At 55.2% G+C, this 16,926-nt stretch overlaps 1 protein-coding gene across 1 annotated transcript; it reads left to right on the top strand.

The window, feature by feature from the left end:
- Window positions 1-14,035: 14,035 nt before the first annotated feature.
- On the top strand, window positions 14,036-16,840 carry TOMT (transmembrane O-methyltransferase). The gene is made up of 3 exons (XM_090031791.1): window positions 14,036-14,297; window positions 15,471-15,667; window positions 15,998-16,840. Exons 1-3 carry the CDS (start codon window positions 14,036-14,038, stop codon window positions 16,316-16,318), a joined length of 780 nt encoding a protein of 259 aa, XP_089887917.1. The 3' UTR covers window positions 16,319-16,840.
- Window positions 16,841-16,926: the final 86 nt, after the last annotated feature.

The following is a 16,926-nucleotide window of genomic DNA, read 5'->3' on the forward strand; positions in this document are numbered from 1 at the left end:
CTGGTGGGGCGTGGTCCCATCCCCAGGGTCTCCTGCGCCGCGGCGTGCTCTGAGGCGGAGGCGGGCACATGCTGCTGCGCATCCTGGGACACGTGACCCCCCTCGTGTCAACCACTTCTCCCCTCCCGTGCAGGGTTGTGACACTCCAGGTCTGCCTCGCACGCTGAGGCCCAGCGCATGTGCAAATGGGGGCGGTAACGGGATACAAGGGGCGGGGCCTTACTGCTGCCCAAACGCACGGTGATTGGTTGAGGCGCAGACGTGGCTTCCCTCAGTGATGCCTCCCCTCCAGTCCCTCAGTCATTCCTGCCCTGAGCTTTAGTCCATTCTCAGCCCAGGACGCTTGTGCCCCAGGGCCCATTGAAGGCTCACGGATGGGAGTCTTCAACAGGCCTTCGTGAGCGTAAGCACGTGGGAGGGACTGGACCAGAGGTCCAGGCTTGTGCAGTGCCTGGTGCCTCGTGGGGCAGAGAGGGTGCTGCCAGGGAGAGCCTGGAGAGCCGTGCGTCAAGCAGCTCCCACGTGTGACATGCAGGCTCCTGGCATTTCCCAGCTTTGTAAAACAGGGCACTGCTGCCCAAGTGCCGTTAGGAACTGTCGGGCTGTCCTGCCCAGGGTCCTGTCACCTCCCTGTTTGCTCTCTACCTGATGACGTGTCTCCCAAGCTCTTTACCGGTCCCCCCAAGCTGCCTACTGAGGGAGGCTTGTAGTTCTTCCCTGATGGGCCCAAGCCCATGATCCACGAGGCCGGGGTGGGCAGGGGCGCGCAGGCAGCGGATCCCAGGTCTACGCTGGCTCTGGACCACGCTAGCACCACCGCAAGATCCCAGCCCGGGCCCGCCGGCCCTGGAAACCCTGGCCCCACCCTGTCACAGCCCTGCCACTGCCGGGGTCTCATGGAAACCAGCCGCAGCGACACTGGGAAATGGAGCTGGGCCGCCAGCTGGTCCATTCTGCCCGCACCTGCACTAGGCCAGCCTTTTTGTCCGACAGCCGGATGGGCAGTGCCTCATCCCTCCATGGGCCGGATCCAGACCGTGGACGCAGTCCTGCACCTGGGGCGAGCACGCACAGGGGAGTAGCCCGCCGCCAGCCCCGATCCACCCACTTGGGGGAAGGGGGTTTGGCCCAGCCCTGACCCAGCTGTGCAGAGGCTTGGCCTGGCCATTTTTTGGGGTAAAGCTTGATGCCCCACAAGTACTGGAGTGGGCCAGGGCAGATTGCACCATGACACACCTGTCTAATTAAAAGATCAAGCAAAGCTTGATCTTAGCCAATGTTAACCGTGGCTAATCTCAACATTCAAATGAGGCCAATTAAGATACTATTCTGTTAAGTGTTCAAAACCAAATATGGAAAAACAGATACATTTAAGGTGGGCCCCAATTAATAAAATCAAAATCAAAATCCCAATTACTTCAGAAGTGGAAAAAACCACTGAACTGTCAATCATCCAGACATTCCCACCACTTCTGAGACACCAACCACCGTGCTCACTTACGTAAATTATAGCATCACTTCATCACGGTGAGACGTTTAAGATCTCCTTGAACCTTCTTGGTTCTGCTTTACAGGGCATGCTCAGTTCCATCAAACAACCTAAACATCTAACTAAATACAAGGGGAGGGTACAGACACGACGTACCAGAAACTTGCGCCAGCAGTCCCCTCGGTGATGGCACTGGGTCTTGACAATTGCCATCACGAACTAACCTGATGGAGTTCTGGTACCAGGTGGCCGCAGACTCCTCTACTCTACACCTGATGTTGCAGCATCAGTGGAATGACGACATGAGGCAGTGCTGTCCACTGGTCCAGTTTTACACTCATCAAGTTTTAACCTCCACATTTTCTAAAGTCAATCTGATAAATAATTCAGTGAACAACCTATCACACTCATTCTAGCATACGTTCTCTTCCATGCACACCACATCTCAGTCCTACAAACGATCATAATCAACTGAATCACCATTAAAATTACAACTTGTTGAAGTTCACGATTCCATATACTGGAAGCTGTGGGAGGCCATCCAAAAAACCTCTCCCACTTTGAATGAGTCCCTGTTTGAGCACCTGTGTCCAAAATCTTGATAATTTGTTAATTATCATTTTCTTCCAGTAGTCGCTTGAAGTCTTCATGAAACGTGGTCAAACAGTTACTGTTAAAGTCCATGCCAATGTGTATTGGCTTTAGATGATCATACAGCACAAAGTCCTTCTTCATTTACAACAATATAATTCTTGGAACCTTATATTCAAGGTTCCAAGAATATAAGGAACCTTATAAGGCGCATCCTTTCAAAACAAAAAGTGCTGTTACGCCATTCAACTGAGAAGCTGAATTAATTAACAGTAACTTCCTCACCCACGGTGTTAATACAAATGCAATGCTAACCTATATTACGAACTATAGATGAGATAAGCAAGTCATTTCTCCTTTTCATGTGGTTCATCTGGCAAGATTTTGATTCAAACATGTGTCCTCTAGGTCAAGGGCATGGTCTTGACAAACCATTCCTAAGTAGCTCTCAGAAACACATGCAAACATATTAATCGACTTCCAGGAGAGTATTATTTACACACATTCCCAAGGTGATAATAGGAAAGATATGCTTAATTTGAGCAGACGCTTTTGGTAGAGCTAAAGCATTTGTGGTGCTTTGCTCTGCATTATTAACTGGTATCCACCAATCTGCACGTTCTTTATCCATATCTGTTGCCTCACTTAGTATCAATTGTCTTAATTCTACGGGAAGGATCCTGACATATCCTTGTCTCAGTATGCCTGTAATTATATTTTGAATCCATGCTTGAGCCTGAATACAGAACAAAGCAATAGAGGTATCATTGTCTAATTGACAATTCCCTTTTGGATCCCATGATCACCTCTTGGCCAAACTGCCCAGTTGTGGCCTTGGCTCCACCACGATCCGCTGGCTGGGAAATCGGCTTCGTGGTCGGACCCAGAGGGTTGTGATCGATGGCAGTCACTCATCATGGTGCCCTGTAACCAGTGGGGTCCCTCAAGGCTCTGTCCTGGGACCCATCCTGTTCAACATCTTCATTAATGATGTGGACATTGGAGTTAGGAGTGGACTGGCCAAGTTCGCCGATGACACCAAACTTTGGGGCAAAGCATCCACGCCAGAAGATAGGCGGGTGATCCAGGCTGACCTGGACAAGCTCAGCAAATGGGCAGACGAGAACCTGACGGTGTTTAACACCGAAAAATGCAAGGTTCTCCACCTTGGGAGGAAAAACCTGCAGCACCCTTATAGGCTCGGCCGTGCTACGTTGGTTAGCACTACAGAAGAAAAAGACTTGGGGGTCATCATTGACCACAAGATGAACATGAGCCTCCAATGCGATGCTGCGGCTAGTAAAGCGACCAAAATGCTGGCGTGCATCCATAGATGCTTCTCGAGCAAATCCCGGGACGTCATTCTCCCCTTGTACTCGGCCTTGGTGAGGCCGCAGCTGGAGTACTGCGTCCAGTTTTGGGCTCCACAATTCAAAAAGGATGTGGAGAAGCTTGAGAGAGTCCAGAGGAGAGCCACGCGCATGATCAGAGGTCAGGAAAACAGATCTTACGATGACAGGCTGAGAGCCATGGGACTCTTTAGCCTGGAAAAGCGCAGGCTTAGGGGTGATCTGATGGCCACCTAGAAGTTTATTAGGGGTGACCACCAGGATCTGGGGGAACGTCTGTTCACCAGAGCGCCCCAAGGGATGACGAGGTCGAACGGTCACAAACTCCTGCAAGACCGTTTCAGGCTGGACATAAGGAAGAATTTCTTTACTGTCCGAGCCCCCAAGGTCTGGAACAGTCTGCCAGCGGAGGTGGTTCAAGCACCTACATTGAACACCTTCAAGAGTAAATTGGATGCTTATCTTGCTGGGATCCTATGACCCCAGCTGACTTCCTGCCCTTTGGGCAGGGGGCTGGACTCGATGATCTCCCGAGGTCCCTTCCAGCCCTAATGTCTATGAAATCTATGAAATCATCATCAGGATGATGACACTGTACAACCTGCTGACACTGACACTTGTGACACTGTACAACCTGCTGCTGCATCTGTGCCACTCCTGCAGACAATGTCTTACATACCCTTAGCAATCCCTGCAAAGCAGCTCTCTTAGGTTTCTTATCTATTTCAAGCTTTACTCTTGTCACCAGGACAGTCCATTGCTGTTTCAACTTTTCATATGCATTCTGGGATACAAATTCCTTAGAGTCCTAAGGACCATTTCCATGCTCTGGGTAAATGCTGAACCTTTTTAATGTGTTAATCATCAGAGGGTATTCAGTTAGATTGTCATTCATAATCTCCCACACTCCATTCAGAAATAATGGTGCCTCAATAACAGTCTTGAAATAGGAATAATAAACACCCATTTCAGTACAAAAAGTCATTTCTCTTCTTTTATCTTTTTTTTTGGGGGGGGGGGTGTTGCTCTAGCATAGCTGCTACTGTTACTATTTTTGCAGCCTGAGTAGAATGTGACTCACATTTCCCCGTTACTTCTTCATCTGTTCTTACATTTACCACAACGAACCTTGCTTTTGGGGTTCCTTTCTTATAGTAACTAGGACTGCTTACCAATGTGAAAAAAACACAAAAAACCAGTGCTTCACTTTCAGCTGAACGAAGCACGTGACCAAAAGAGGCATCACCTTAGTTTGACCCGGCTTGCCAAATGCATGTATAGATCGCGCTCTTCAATGGGGCTTTTTGGCATTTTTATCTAACAGATGTTTGAATTAGCTGTCAGCACCCTAGATCTATTAACAAACCACATACTATCTTTTGGGAATCCTGTCAGTCTTAAAAAGGACTTCAAAGACACAATGTCCGTGGGAGCAGCCAATTTATTGATAAGACCCATTCTCTTTTTTGGTCAGGACCCCTCCCTTGGTTTAAAATAATTGCTAGGAACGCCCCCCACCACCACCCAACACACCCTTTCTTTATACCAGGGGTGTCCAACCTTTTTGAATGTGGGGCCAGATCATGAACTTTTTATCACCCAGTGGGCCGGCGGGAGCGGCCTCTTGCACGGCCTGTCCAAGCCAGCCGCAGCCTGGGGGCACAGAGTTCAAGGGGTACCGCCTGACCCCGCCGCATCCTCCCTGCCACCTGGGCGGCCTCGAGGATGCTCCCACACCTGCACACCTGGGTTCAGCAGCCAGGGGGACATGTGGGGACTCTACAGGGGGATGCAGGATGTGCAGGGACACCCCCCTTTCCACTGGGGCAGCCCAAGCCCAAGTGGCACAGGTCCCTCACTCCCCGGGGCCAGCAACTCACCACCCCCATCGTGATGTCTGTGGGCACAGGGGATGCAGGAGCGGTGCCGGCTTCCCGCCCCGACAGCCACAGCAGCAGGGGCAGCAGCATCTCCCGTAGGCCTGGCCGCAGCATCTCTCCAAGCCAGCATCTGCGCCCCCTGTGCTGCGACCTGCTCCAGCCCATGTGGCTGACGGGGAATGGCTCAGGGCGGGGCTGGCATGCAAATGATGAAGGGAGGGGTGGGGGGAGGAAGGGACACCCTGAAATGAGGGGGGAGGGGATTGCTGAATCAATTAGGAAGCTGCTGAGGGGCTGGGGGAGGGACAAGGGGTGGGAACAATAGTAAATAGCATTTACTTTCGTTTCCTGTTGCAGCACCGCAGGCCACAGAAAATGGCGTGGCGGGCCACACGGCGGCCCCGCGGGCTGGACAACCCTGCCTCAGAATGTCCTCTGTGGCGGGCCAGTAGTGGGTGCCCGTGCATTGAGCCACCCACCTCACTGCGCCCGACCACCTTCCAGGCTCCGAGTGCCTCCCTGGGGGCACCTCATGTCTGACCGACCCCCTTCCGGGAGCACACCCGCTAGCCTGGGGGTGGAACGGCCACCACCCAGGCACGGGCTTGATTCTGACTCTGTGCCCCCTGGGAAACACAGGCCTAATAGCCCTTGAGGGTACTCAACTCACTTCAAGAACTTGAGGTGCTTCCCTCAAGCACAAGTAGTGGTCTCACTTAGTCAGCCAAACCAAGGGGACCCCAAGGCATAATCTAGATCTGCTCCCAATAAGCCTCCCACGCTAGGTACAAAGGAGAACGTTATTGGTTACAAGGAGTAGGGTTGGAATAGGGTACAGAGTTGAGTAGTATCAGAGAAATCCCATAAAGCAAACAAGGTGGCTGGGGTCGCCTTTGATCACGCATCTGAATTACTGCAAGCTATATATCTAGTTAGATCTCAGGTAGCTTACTCAGAAGTACCATCCAGAGGCAGGTGGAGATTCTCTCTGGAGGCAGGCAGTTCCTTGATCATGAATTTTGAAAGAGAGAGCAATTTTCACATGGTCCAGCTCTTCTCTTTGTCTGAGTTTTCCTCATGGCTGCTGCTCCCTCCTCCTGGGCAGTCCTTAACTTACATAGACCTTATGACCTCATTTACCTGGTCCAATGGAGGCCAGCACCTGTTGGCTGTCAGCCAACCAATTTGAAATGCATCACTGGCTTCTGGGTAGACTGGCAGTCTCTAGCTTCCCAGGGAGCCCAAGCCCCTCACCAGGTAGGTGATGCCAGTCACGTAGGCAGAGGGGGCAGGTTTCCCCCCTCCCTCAGGAATGTGTCCAGTTCAGGTTACCTAAAGAGACAGGGTAAGGTGTGTGCCCTCCGCAGGGCCCAGCCTAGCCAAATTGTCACAGAGAAGAGTTTTTGGGGAGACACAGAGGTAGCCTTCTGCCACATGCTCTATATAATGACATAAGGATAAAGTATTTATCACCTGCTGGAGACTTCAGAGTGGCTTTGACCAGCCTGCGCGGGTAGTGACAGGGTGGCAGGGCAAGAAGCGCAGCCATGGTCTTAGGCCAAGGCCCTCGGCCTGAAGTTGCAGCCTGACAACCTCCTCCACGGTGAAAGTCTCAGAGCAGCTGTGGGAAAGCGAGAGGGAGAACCATAATGTAGTGCTGCGTGTGGAGCAGCAGCAGCTTCCCCTCCCCTGTGCCTGGCAGTCTCTCTTCCCCCACCACTGTCGTGGCTCTGCCTTGGCTGCGGTGCGCATTCGCAAAGGCCTGCCGTCCACCCGCATGGCTGCTTTTACTCCCCCGTCCATGGCAGGATGGAGCAGCATGTCCAGTGCTAGGGTCTGTGCAGTTCCCCTGTCTGCTGTGGTGCTATGCGGAGAGTGCTGAGGTCTCCCCACAGGGGGAGGGTCCTCGAACGACCTACTAGGCAGTGGTGCAAGTGCGTTATTAGCAGGGATCCTGGTTTTCTCTGATTTAAAAAAAACTCCCCAAATCCATATTTTAATTGCGGCTTTTTAAATCAGAGATACCCAGGATGCCTGGTTATTAGTTATAGTATCAAATGAAATGCAGTAGTGTAGCTAGGGGTGGGCCAGGGGGACTAAGCCCCGGGGGCTCAAGGCTAGGTAGCTAGGGGCTCTTAACACTCTTGTCTGCCTGCTTGCGTGTGCTGAATTAAGGTGCACCTGTGTACAGATATCAGTGAGCCTGTGTGGAGCTCTGTTGTTGCCGCTGGATTACTTCCCAGTCCCTGAGCAGACTTTTCCAGCAGTGCAGGGGGAGAAGCAAACAGGGCACATTTGATCTTCATACAGGGGCATGAACTGTGGGGCCTTCATGGCTTTAAAATCCTGCCATTTGACAATCCAGTTACAGAGAAATGTTTCATTAAGTGGGATCTCAAGACAGATACTTGCGATGCCGTTAAACAGTTTGTTCAGGAAATGCAGTATTCAAAATGCACGTTGCCTAAACACTTTTTACATTTCATCACAGGTCTGGTCAGAAAACAGAGACAAGCCAGAAAAAAACGGATTCTTCTGCTAGTGTAGGCAAGGTTAAGTGTTTGTTTTCCAGGTTACTTCCCTCCATTACTCCTACTTAACAACTGCGCAAGGGTGCATATTCTAGCCTGGGAGATTAAGATGGGAAACTCCCTTCTTGAGAGTACGGAGGCAAAAAGGGATCTTGGAGACATTATTGACTCCAAGAGGAACATGGGCTGACAATGCAAGGTCTCGGATGGCAGGGCTAACCAGACCCTGTCGTGCATCCACAGGTGCATCTCAAGCAGGGCCAAAGAGGTGATCCTCCCCCCTCTACACGACACTGGTCAGGCCGCAGCTGGAGGACTGCGTCCAGTTCTGGACACCGCGCTTCAGGAGGGATGGGGACAGCATGGAGAGGGGCCAGAGGAGGCCACTCGCATGGTCGGGGGGCAGCAGGGCAGGCCCTACGAGGAGAGGCTACGGGACCTGAACCTGGTCAGCCTTCACGAGAGAAGGCCGAGGGGGGACCTGGTGACCGTCTATAAACTCACTAGGGGGGACCAGAAGGGTTTGGGAGAGGCCTTGTTTCCCCGAGCACCCCGGCATAACGAGGAATAACGGCCGCATCCCTGCAGCTCCTGACAGGAAACGCAGGCCACCCCCAGGGCCCGGTGCCTTGTTCTTGTACCTGGTGTGACATCACCCAAGTCTCGTCCAATCCGGGGGGGCCACATTTGAGTCTTTCTCCCAGCCAATCCGCCTGGATAATCTGCTGCTCCTTGTGGCCAATGAGGCCAGAGGGTTTTACATATCTGCCCCGATACAGGCTCCGGCCTGCCGTGTGCTGAGCGTGTGGCCAGAACGACGGGGGCGGCTTGCCCGTGTCAAAGCACACGCGGAAGAAAAAATAGCAGCCCAGGGGCCAGAGTCTTTTATCCCGGCTTGTCACGAGGAAGAGGATTCGGGGTGAACTGGGAGGGGGTGGTGATGGCGAGGCGACCGCCTTCCTGTACTGACATCCTTTGCATGAGCCTCCAGACACCCTGGAGGGGGTCACCACTAGGGAGCTCTGCCACGGATGAAGTGAGGTGGGCAAGGAAGAGGCCGGGCATGCTGGACCAGATTCCTGCGGGAATCTCCAGGCAGGCGCGTAAAGGTCTTTCAGCTCCTGGCTGTCACCGGAGTCCAGCAGCCCCACGCTGCCCCCGGATCGCTCCGTGCCTCAGTTTCCCCCTTTGCCAAGTGGACCCAGTGGCCGGGTTGGTGAGGGGACACAGCACCGCGCCTCTGGGAGGTGCTTGATTTCTAGGGGAAAGTGGAGCTGGCTGCCGAGCTCATGCCAATGTGTGCTGGGTGCAGTGCAGCCCTAGGGGGAGGCGCTGCTCCTGCCCGAGGTAGCTCCCCCTTTGCACCCACATCCCTCTGGCTCTGGTGTGGACACACTGTTGGTCTCGCTCCAGGTGACCGTATCAGCCGGTTGCAGCTCTGCTGGAATATGGCTTATTTGCACAATGCAGCCATGTCTAATGGGCAGTGGGTGGATCAGAGCCAGTCCCCTCCCTTGGACGGCTCTGCAGCAATATCGAGTAATGGCCGACAGCAGCTCTCATTTCACACAGAGCACAATTCAGATACACACACACACACACATATCAATTTTTTCATGTTCCAGGTCAGCCAAATCAGTTCCAAATAATATCACTTGAGCAGGACAGAGGCCTTGGGATTTGGATGCCCCCAGATGCTACAGGCAAACATCCTCCATCCCAGACTCTTAAGTCTGGGGGACTTCAGATACAGAGACCGGGCCATGATCTAAAGCAGAGTCTCCATGAGATGCTTGCAGCAGAAGGGCCATGTCCCGTGGGTGAGCTGCTCAGATTCCCACCAGCCAGGGCCAAGCTGGTACACCCTAACTCGGGTCAGAGAAAATGGCTTGGCGGGCCGCACGTTGGACAAGCCTGGCCGAATGGGATACGAGCATCTCCTCCACCCCGTCCTTCCCTTGTGCTTGTGTTGCCGCCACCTATTTGGAGTAGCCGACAAGCGGCCCACAGGAGGTGCTGATGAGCAATGGGATAATTGCCAGCCCTCCCTGCCTGATTGCTCCATCCCGTAGCCCATGGAAAGCAGCATCTTCCACCAACACCTCACGGCACTAGTCCCTCTCCTTCTTCAAAGACCATCTCAAAATCCCTCCTTCCAAGCTCCTTAGGTCTCATTAAGGTCTCCAGCATGAGGCGGCCTGCCTACAACCTGTGGCCTTGAAAGATTCCCCTAAACTCTTTGCTGGAGGTTGCTTGGTCTGTGGTCAAGCCCCGTAGCCTTGTGCTTGCTGAGCTGTCTGGAGATTAAACATGGTCGTTTGAAACACGTTTCCAAGCACATCGTTCCTCCGAGGGGATGTGCCCGTGCTGGCCGGCGCATGAGGCTGTCTAGTAAGCCAAGCAAATTTGGGATCTCGGACAGCTTCCACCTGCCCGGGGATTCAGGAGTCAGGTCATGCTCAGTCTTTATAATCCCAGAGCCAGGATGTGGCCTCTTCAGCCTGTGCAACCACGGGCCCTTGTTGCATGGGTGTCTCCCACCGTCTGATAGGGAGGAGGAGACCTGTGCTCCTCCAGCCTGCCTGGGCATGAGGCAGACCCCTGCCATTAATGCTAGCTTTTCTGTAGGGACCCCCATGCAGTCAATCTCCCTTCAGCAGGGGGGTGCCGTGCCCATTGGTGAGCCCAAACCCAGCCGTCTGGGCTCCAAGCTCTGCAAACACCCCTCTGCTCCTGGGGAACTGGGGGTGACCCTCTCCCCCCCCGACTAGGGTGGATGGATGGGGTGCTTTTTTTTTTTTTTTTTTTTTATATTAAAAACATTTTATTAGAAAAAGCTGTCACTATGAAACACATTAAGAAAAACTACAAGTAAACAAAACGCACCTGAGGTTTCACAAAGTTAATACAAACTCACTTTTACAAAAGTTCCTAACATTCACAGAAGAAATAAAATCACTTGTGAATTCCTGAAAACCCATTGAGAAATCATTTAACTTGTTTCTTATATAATTGCAAGTTCCCTCACCCACTCTTGCAGCCCCTTATCCATTTTATCAGAGGGGAAAAAACAAAAACAGGCACTATTAAACACATTGTGGAACCAGAATCCCACCTTATTACATAATATTCACATATTCAATGTCGCAATCGACCTGCTGAAAGGCCCCCCCCCCCTTTGCTGGCAAATATGCTGTCCCTTAAACTATCCTATGCCTACGCGGGGCTGAAACAACCCTCTGAAGTCCAGCCCTTCCCAGGGCGTTGTATCCCCTCCTTGCGTTCTCTGCTTTCCTCTTCCTCTATAGAAATACAGGACTGCTACTATTTTGTAGGTGGGGGGCTGGTCTGTCCCAGGTGTTAACCCTGCTTGGAGCGGAGCCTGGGGAAGCCCCATCCCAACTGGGTGGGGGGGGTCGCTTGATAGAGGAAGCTCCATGTCTGGTGGCAAAATCTTCCCCGCATCTGTGTATATAGGGCATGTGCATGGCCCCCACACTAGCCCTGGAGCAGCTGGGGGTGGCTGCCTGGCATCTCTCTAGTGTATATTAACACCCTATTACAGCAGCTGGACCACGGTCCCCCTGCTTCCCCTGCGCAGGGTGGGGTGTGTTGCCTGGGGCTGTTGGAGGTGACTATAGTTTTGCTAAGAGTTTAGATGATGGATGTGTCTGGGCTGGTTTGGACAGGGCTGATGCTGCCTCAGGCAGGGGTTGGACTTGATATGATCTCTGCAGCTTCCTGCCAGCCCTGCTTTTATCCTGTGGCCAGGGGACAGGCAGGCCGACTTACTGCCCAGCGGGAAGGAATTGCCTCATTTCAGTGCATGGGGAAGGGGATCGCTGCCCCTGTGGGTTTGCCCACACTGTGACCACAAAGGTGTGCGTGCAGGCTGTGGGAAGCAATCCCACATCAGCCCCGTTGCAGCTCGGTGCCCTCTGCTCTGAACTCCTGGCCACCTGCAGGCAGCACTGGCTGGGGCAGTGCCCAGGGTGGATGCACAACCCTTGCCCACACTGCGCCCCTTCCTCCTCCCTGCTCCCTGTCCTTTGTGCTAGAGCTGTCCAAGGCTGCCTGGCCTGCTCTGGCTTTGCCATGCACCTGCCCCCTGCACCTTGGCCTGTGCTCAGCGCAGACCACATGAGCCAGGTACATTCAGGAGCTTGGCACAACACATCTGCCCCATGTGCTTGGCCCCTGGCAAATGGCTGAGGTGCATCCAGCTGGGGAACCCACGGACCTGCCAGGGCGGGTCCGTAACCTGAGTGGAGCAGCTTGCAGTGGCTCAGGTGGCACCATCAATAATTGAGAGGGTGGCGAGGTTGACGGAGCTCCAGGGCTTTCACGGCCGGCACACGAAGTGGGGCCAGCACCTGGAGGCTGCCCGGAGCAGGCAGGTAGGAGGTGCAGGTGGCTTCATGCTGCCCATGGGAAATAGGGATCAGAGCAGAGGCCCAGAGAGGCAAGGGGAAGGACCCCTGGGTCTGGGGTGCAGGGGTGCCATGGGCGGGACCTGGGTTTATCTGCTGGGGGGCTCGGTGGGGGGCTGGGGAGTGAGAGATGCAGATGTGTGTGTGCATGTGTGTATGTGTTCAACTGACAAGAAGGGTGGGGAGTGAGGAATACAGCTCTGCGTGTGTGTGCACATGTGGGGTGTGTGCATGTGTGTGGCTGGATGTGAGGGCTGGGAAGTGAGGAATATGGGGGTGAGGGGTGAGACAGACCCTGCCCTAAGCTGGAGCAGCCTAGGATTCAATCTCATTTGTGCCCAGCCTCCACCGGCCCCCTGGGGCCAAATGTACACCTGGGACCTGGCCGAGCTGGGGGGTGCTGGTGGCACCCAGGGTCTCCCCCACCACCCTGGGCTGCAGGGGTGGGGACAACACAGCATACGGCAGTTTTGGGAGAGGCCAAAGGGTCTCCAGAGGAAGACCCTGAGGGGCTGGGGCTCTCCTGAGTGCACGTGGGAACCAGGGATTCTGCGTGTGAATTGGGGGGGCATGCGGGTATCGGCATGCATGTGTGTGAGTACACGTCTGCACACATGTGTGTGCAGGTATGAGCGTGTGTGTGTGTGTGTGTGTGTGTGTGTGCATGTATATGCATGGGAGTGTATGTGCATGCTTGTGTGTGTGCGCATGTATATGTAAGTGAGCGCACACCTATGCATGCTGATGTGTGTCTGTGGGTGTGTGCATGTACACACTTCTGTGTGTGCATGTTTCCAGGTGTGGGCATGTGGGTGCATGGGCATGCTTATGTGTGTTCACGTGTTTGTGTGTGTGTGGGCATGTATGTGCATGTGAGTACTTACACGTGTGTGGGTGTGCATGTGTGCGCTTCCACCTGTGCATATGCATGTGTGCACCTGTGTTAGTACCCCTGAGGGAACAGAGGGTCAGCGTGCCAGGGGAATCTGCTCTCATGTGAGATGGGAACAGCCCCTCCCCCTGCTTGCTGGGCCAGGTGATACCCCCCACACCACCCGCTCCTGCCCAGATCTCCAGGGCAGGAAGGATCCCTGCCCCAGCCCTTCTGCAAAGAGCCTTGAGCAAGCTGCTCTGGGGCTCCAGGCTTGGAGGCCCTGGGGGGCTCACTCGCCTTACAGAGCTGCGGCCTGGTAGAGCCAGGGACATGGAGGCCGTGCCCATGATGGCACTGCCTGAGCACAACACTGGCCCCCTGTGCAGTAAGTGGCTCAGCCTTGCCTGTAACTGTAGCCCCTGGCTTCAGAGCCTCCCAGCCCTGCAGTCACAGGGGAGGTGCAATTGGAGCTGCTGGTCCAGGCTGGGTCTGGTTACAGCCCTGGCTGATGCTGGCCCGGGCACAACCTTGGTGTCATGCTCGGGGACTGCCAGGCCAGCACGGGCCATGGGCCCTTCCATTTAGGTGCCTAAATACAGGTGTCAGCCCCTCTTCATCCACTGAAGGCCCTTCCCTTCCCCCTGCCTCAGTTTCCCTGTGTGCCACAGGGTCCATGTGCCTCCAGTGCAAGGTGAAACCCAACCAGAAAGTACCTGCCAGGCTCCCAAAAGCAGGGAGCAGGGGAGAAAGAGCTGGCAGCAGCAGTAAGTTGTTATCCTGTCCTGTGGGCCAGCCCCTGATGGAGGGGATGTGTGCACTGTGTGCGTCTGCTCCCAGCTTGACCCTTCTCCCAGCCTCTCACCTCCCTGCTTTGCTCCCCAGGTCACCGAGATGGTGTCCCCTGCCATCGCCCTGGCCTTCATCCCCTTCGTGGTGACCCTCCTGATCCGCTACCGCCACTACTTCCTGCTCTTCTACCGGGCCGTGCTGCTGCGCTGGCTGCGGGACCACGCCACCGGCATCTCCCGGGAGGAGCGCGCCTTCCAGTACGTGCTCACGCACGCCATCCCCGGAGACCCCCAGCACATCCTGGAGACCTTCGACCACTGGGCCAACCACCGCGAGTATCTCAGCAACATCGGGCCCCAGAAAGGTAAGGCTCCCCCGCTCCTCACAAGGGGAGATCACGCTGCCTACAGCGTGATCCCAGACCCTCAGATCAGGGAACCGGCGGAGTCGTCTCAAACCCTGGCTGCATAAACGCATCCAGACTAGCAGCATTTTCATATGATGCTGTCTCTTTCTCAGCATCATCTCACTGCTCCCGAGGACATTTCTCCTCTGATCAAACTTGCAGCCGCTTCGTTTGGCTTTAACGAGCCAGTGGCTTTTTAGCAAGCTGGGTTGCTATGCAGCCCCTCGTGGGAGGGGAGCCAGGCAATTTTTATGGCTGCAACTGTTCTGATGCAGCTGCTTCTGGGGTGGGAGCTGGTGGCACACAACGACTCAGCACAGCGGGGTGGGATAGGAAGTGGGGGCGAATAGCCGCTCGCCTGGGAACTAGAGGCAGGCAAGGAGAGCAGTGGGTACCCAAGCTGGAGTCTTGCTCAGGACTTGCAAGGGGTTTGCATTGCACCTATGGCTGGCATCTGAGGATGGTACCATAAAACCCTCACCCTGGGGACACTTTGGGTGCAGGGCTATAACAGCCCCTGAGCTCAGCACCCATTGGCCCCGTGGCAGGCAGGGCAGAGCAGTGGGCTCAGCTGGATGCCCAGCCCTGCAAGTGAGATCCCAGGCTGGGGGAGAAACTGGGGACAGTCGGAAGCAGGGACCTGGCCCCCACAAGAGCTTACGGAGCAAGATGCTGCTCCAGCTGCGCAAGCAAGGCCGGGAGAGTGATGCCCTTGGCTCTGGGGACCCCGGGGCCGATCGGCTGCACTGGGCTGCACTTACCCCACTTCTGATTCTCTGGGACCCGGATCACTGAGGCTTCCCAGGCAGGAGGTGGGAGCATGTCCTGCAGCCCCGCTCCATGCCTGAAAGCTCCCCTGGGTGATGAGCTAGCTGGTGTGTGCAGTGTACAAGCGAACATGCTGCCTCCTGCTGGACACTGTGGGGTGGACACCAGGCCTCATGCAATGGCTAGGTAAGAACAGCAAGCTCAGGAGGGAGCTTCTTGGGGTGGGGAAAAGCAGCAGATAAAGTTCTGGCTTTGCCATTTTCCTGCACCCCACATGCCTTCTGGCCCCGGGCTGTGTGTGCCCATCACAGGGGTGGGAACCAGGGAGCGGTGACTTTGCTTGGCATTGTGGTCTCCTGGCAGGTAAGATCCTGGACCGCCTGATCTACGAGAACACCCCTCTAACCGTGCTGGAGCTGGGTACCTACTGCGGCTACGCCACCATCCTGATGGCCCAGGGCCTGCCCATGGGCGCCCGGCTCTACACCGTGGAAATGGACCCCCGCAACGCCGCTGTGGCTGAGAAGGTCATCCGCCTGGCCGGCTTCGACGAGGACACTGTGAGCGGCTCCCGCCAGCACCTCCAGGGGCTGGCCCATGCACGCAGGGTGTACAGATCAGTCTTGGGTCCAGGCCCCAGCTGCATGTGCCAGGCGGTGATCCAGGGGGTTTCACGGGGAAGGCAGAATCCCTTGGCTTCTAATGCAGCCAGGATCTTGCTATCAGCACCCCTGCCCCTTGCTTCCCCTGAGCTGGGAAATTCCCCCCCAGCTTCCTGTCCCAAATGCCAGCAGCCTGCTCCTCTGGGCTGCACCCCAGAGGTGGCTGCATTTTACTAAGCTGGGTCACAGGATCCAGTCCTCCACTGACCCCATGCCATCTGCATGCAGGTGGAGCTGATCGTGGGCCCCTCGGAGGAGGTGATTCCCCAGCTGAGGGAGAAGCATGGCCTACTCAAGGCTGACTTCATCTTCATGGACCACTGGAAGCGCTGCTACCTGCGGGACCTGCAGCTGCTGGAAGACCACAACCTGCTGGCCAAGGGGGCCACCGTGCTGGCTGATAATGTCGTCTTCCCCGGAGCGCCCCATTTCCTGCAGTATGTCAAGACCTGTGGCAAGTACCAGAGCAAGACACACCGCACCAGCCTGCAGTATTTCCGGGCCATCCCTGATGGCATGGCCGAGCTCACCTACACTGGCCTGCACTGAGCCCTGGGGCCAGCTGGAGCCCCACTGTGCTGGGGTGGACATGGGCACAGACAGCCCCCACGTGCCACCCCTGCCCCATATCTGGGCTGGCCCCAGGGGACAGCTCCCTCCTGTGCCAAGGGGGGACGGGAAGGACAGGGCTCCAGGACGTTCTCCCTGCTCCTGGGGTCAATCCAGATTTGTCCCAACAGGGCTGCCCTGGGAGTCCGACCCATGCACCCAGGTGTGACACTTGGAGCGCACATCTCCCTTGCTAGGCATGTAGGCTCCACATATGTGCACACATGCATGCACAGGCATGTACAGGTACACGCACATACCTTGCACCCATTGCAGCTGGGAGCACAGCATCCATCCACTCCCCACCCCTTTGGCTTCGTGGCCAGGCCCGTTCCACCTGGACACTTGACACAGGCAACCTTTCAACTCCCCTCTTGTGAGACTTGAAGGGAGAGGCACCCTCATCCCTGGATGAGACCTCTCTTCAGAGCTGCGTGGTCTGAGACCTGGACGCTGCTCCCAGCTCTGCCAGCGACTCACTGCACAGCCTCAGGCAAGTCACTGTGCTGTACTGAAACAGGTAGCGCTAAAGCCCTCGACAAACATCC

This window comes from Crocodylus siamensis, chromosome 1 (assembly GCF_052110815.1).
Source record: "Crocodylus siamensis isolate JL-2025a chromosome 1, ASM5211081v1, whole genome shotgun sequence".
Lineage (NCBI taxonomy): Eukaryota > Metazoa > Chordata > Crocodylia > Crocodylidae > Crocodylus > Crocodylus siamensis.

Excerpts from the sequence above, each read along its gene's own strand:
- TOMT (XM_090031791.1), top strand. The coding sequence starts at position 14,036 with ATGGTGTCCCCTGCCATCGCCCTGGCCTTCATCCCCTTCGTGGTGACC. Across the intron at positions 14,298-15,470 it reads CAACATCGGGCCCCAGAAAG|GTAAGATCCTGGACCGCCTG; the intron begins GTAAGGCTCCCC and ends GTCTCCTGGCAG. Across the intron at positions 15,668-15,997 it reads CCGGCTTCGACGAGGACACT|GTGGAGCTGATCGTGGGCCC; the intron begins GTGAGCGGCTCC and ends ATCTGCATGCAG.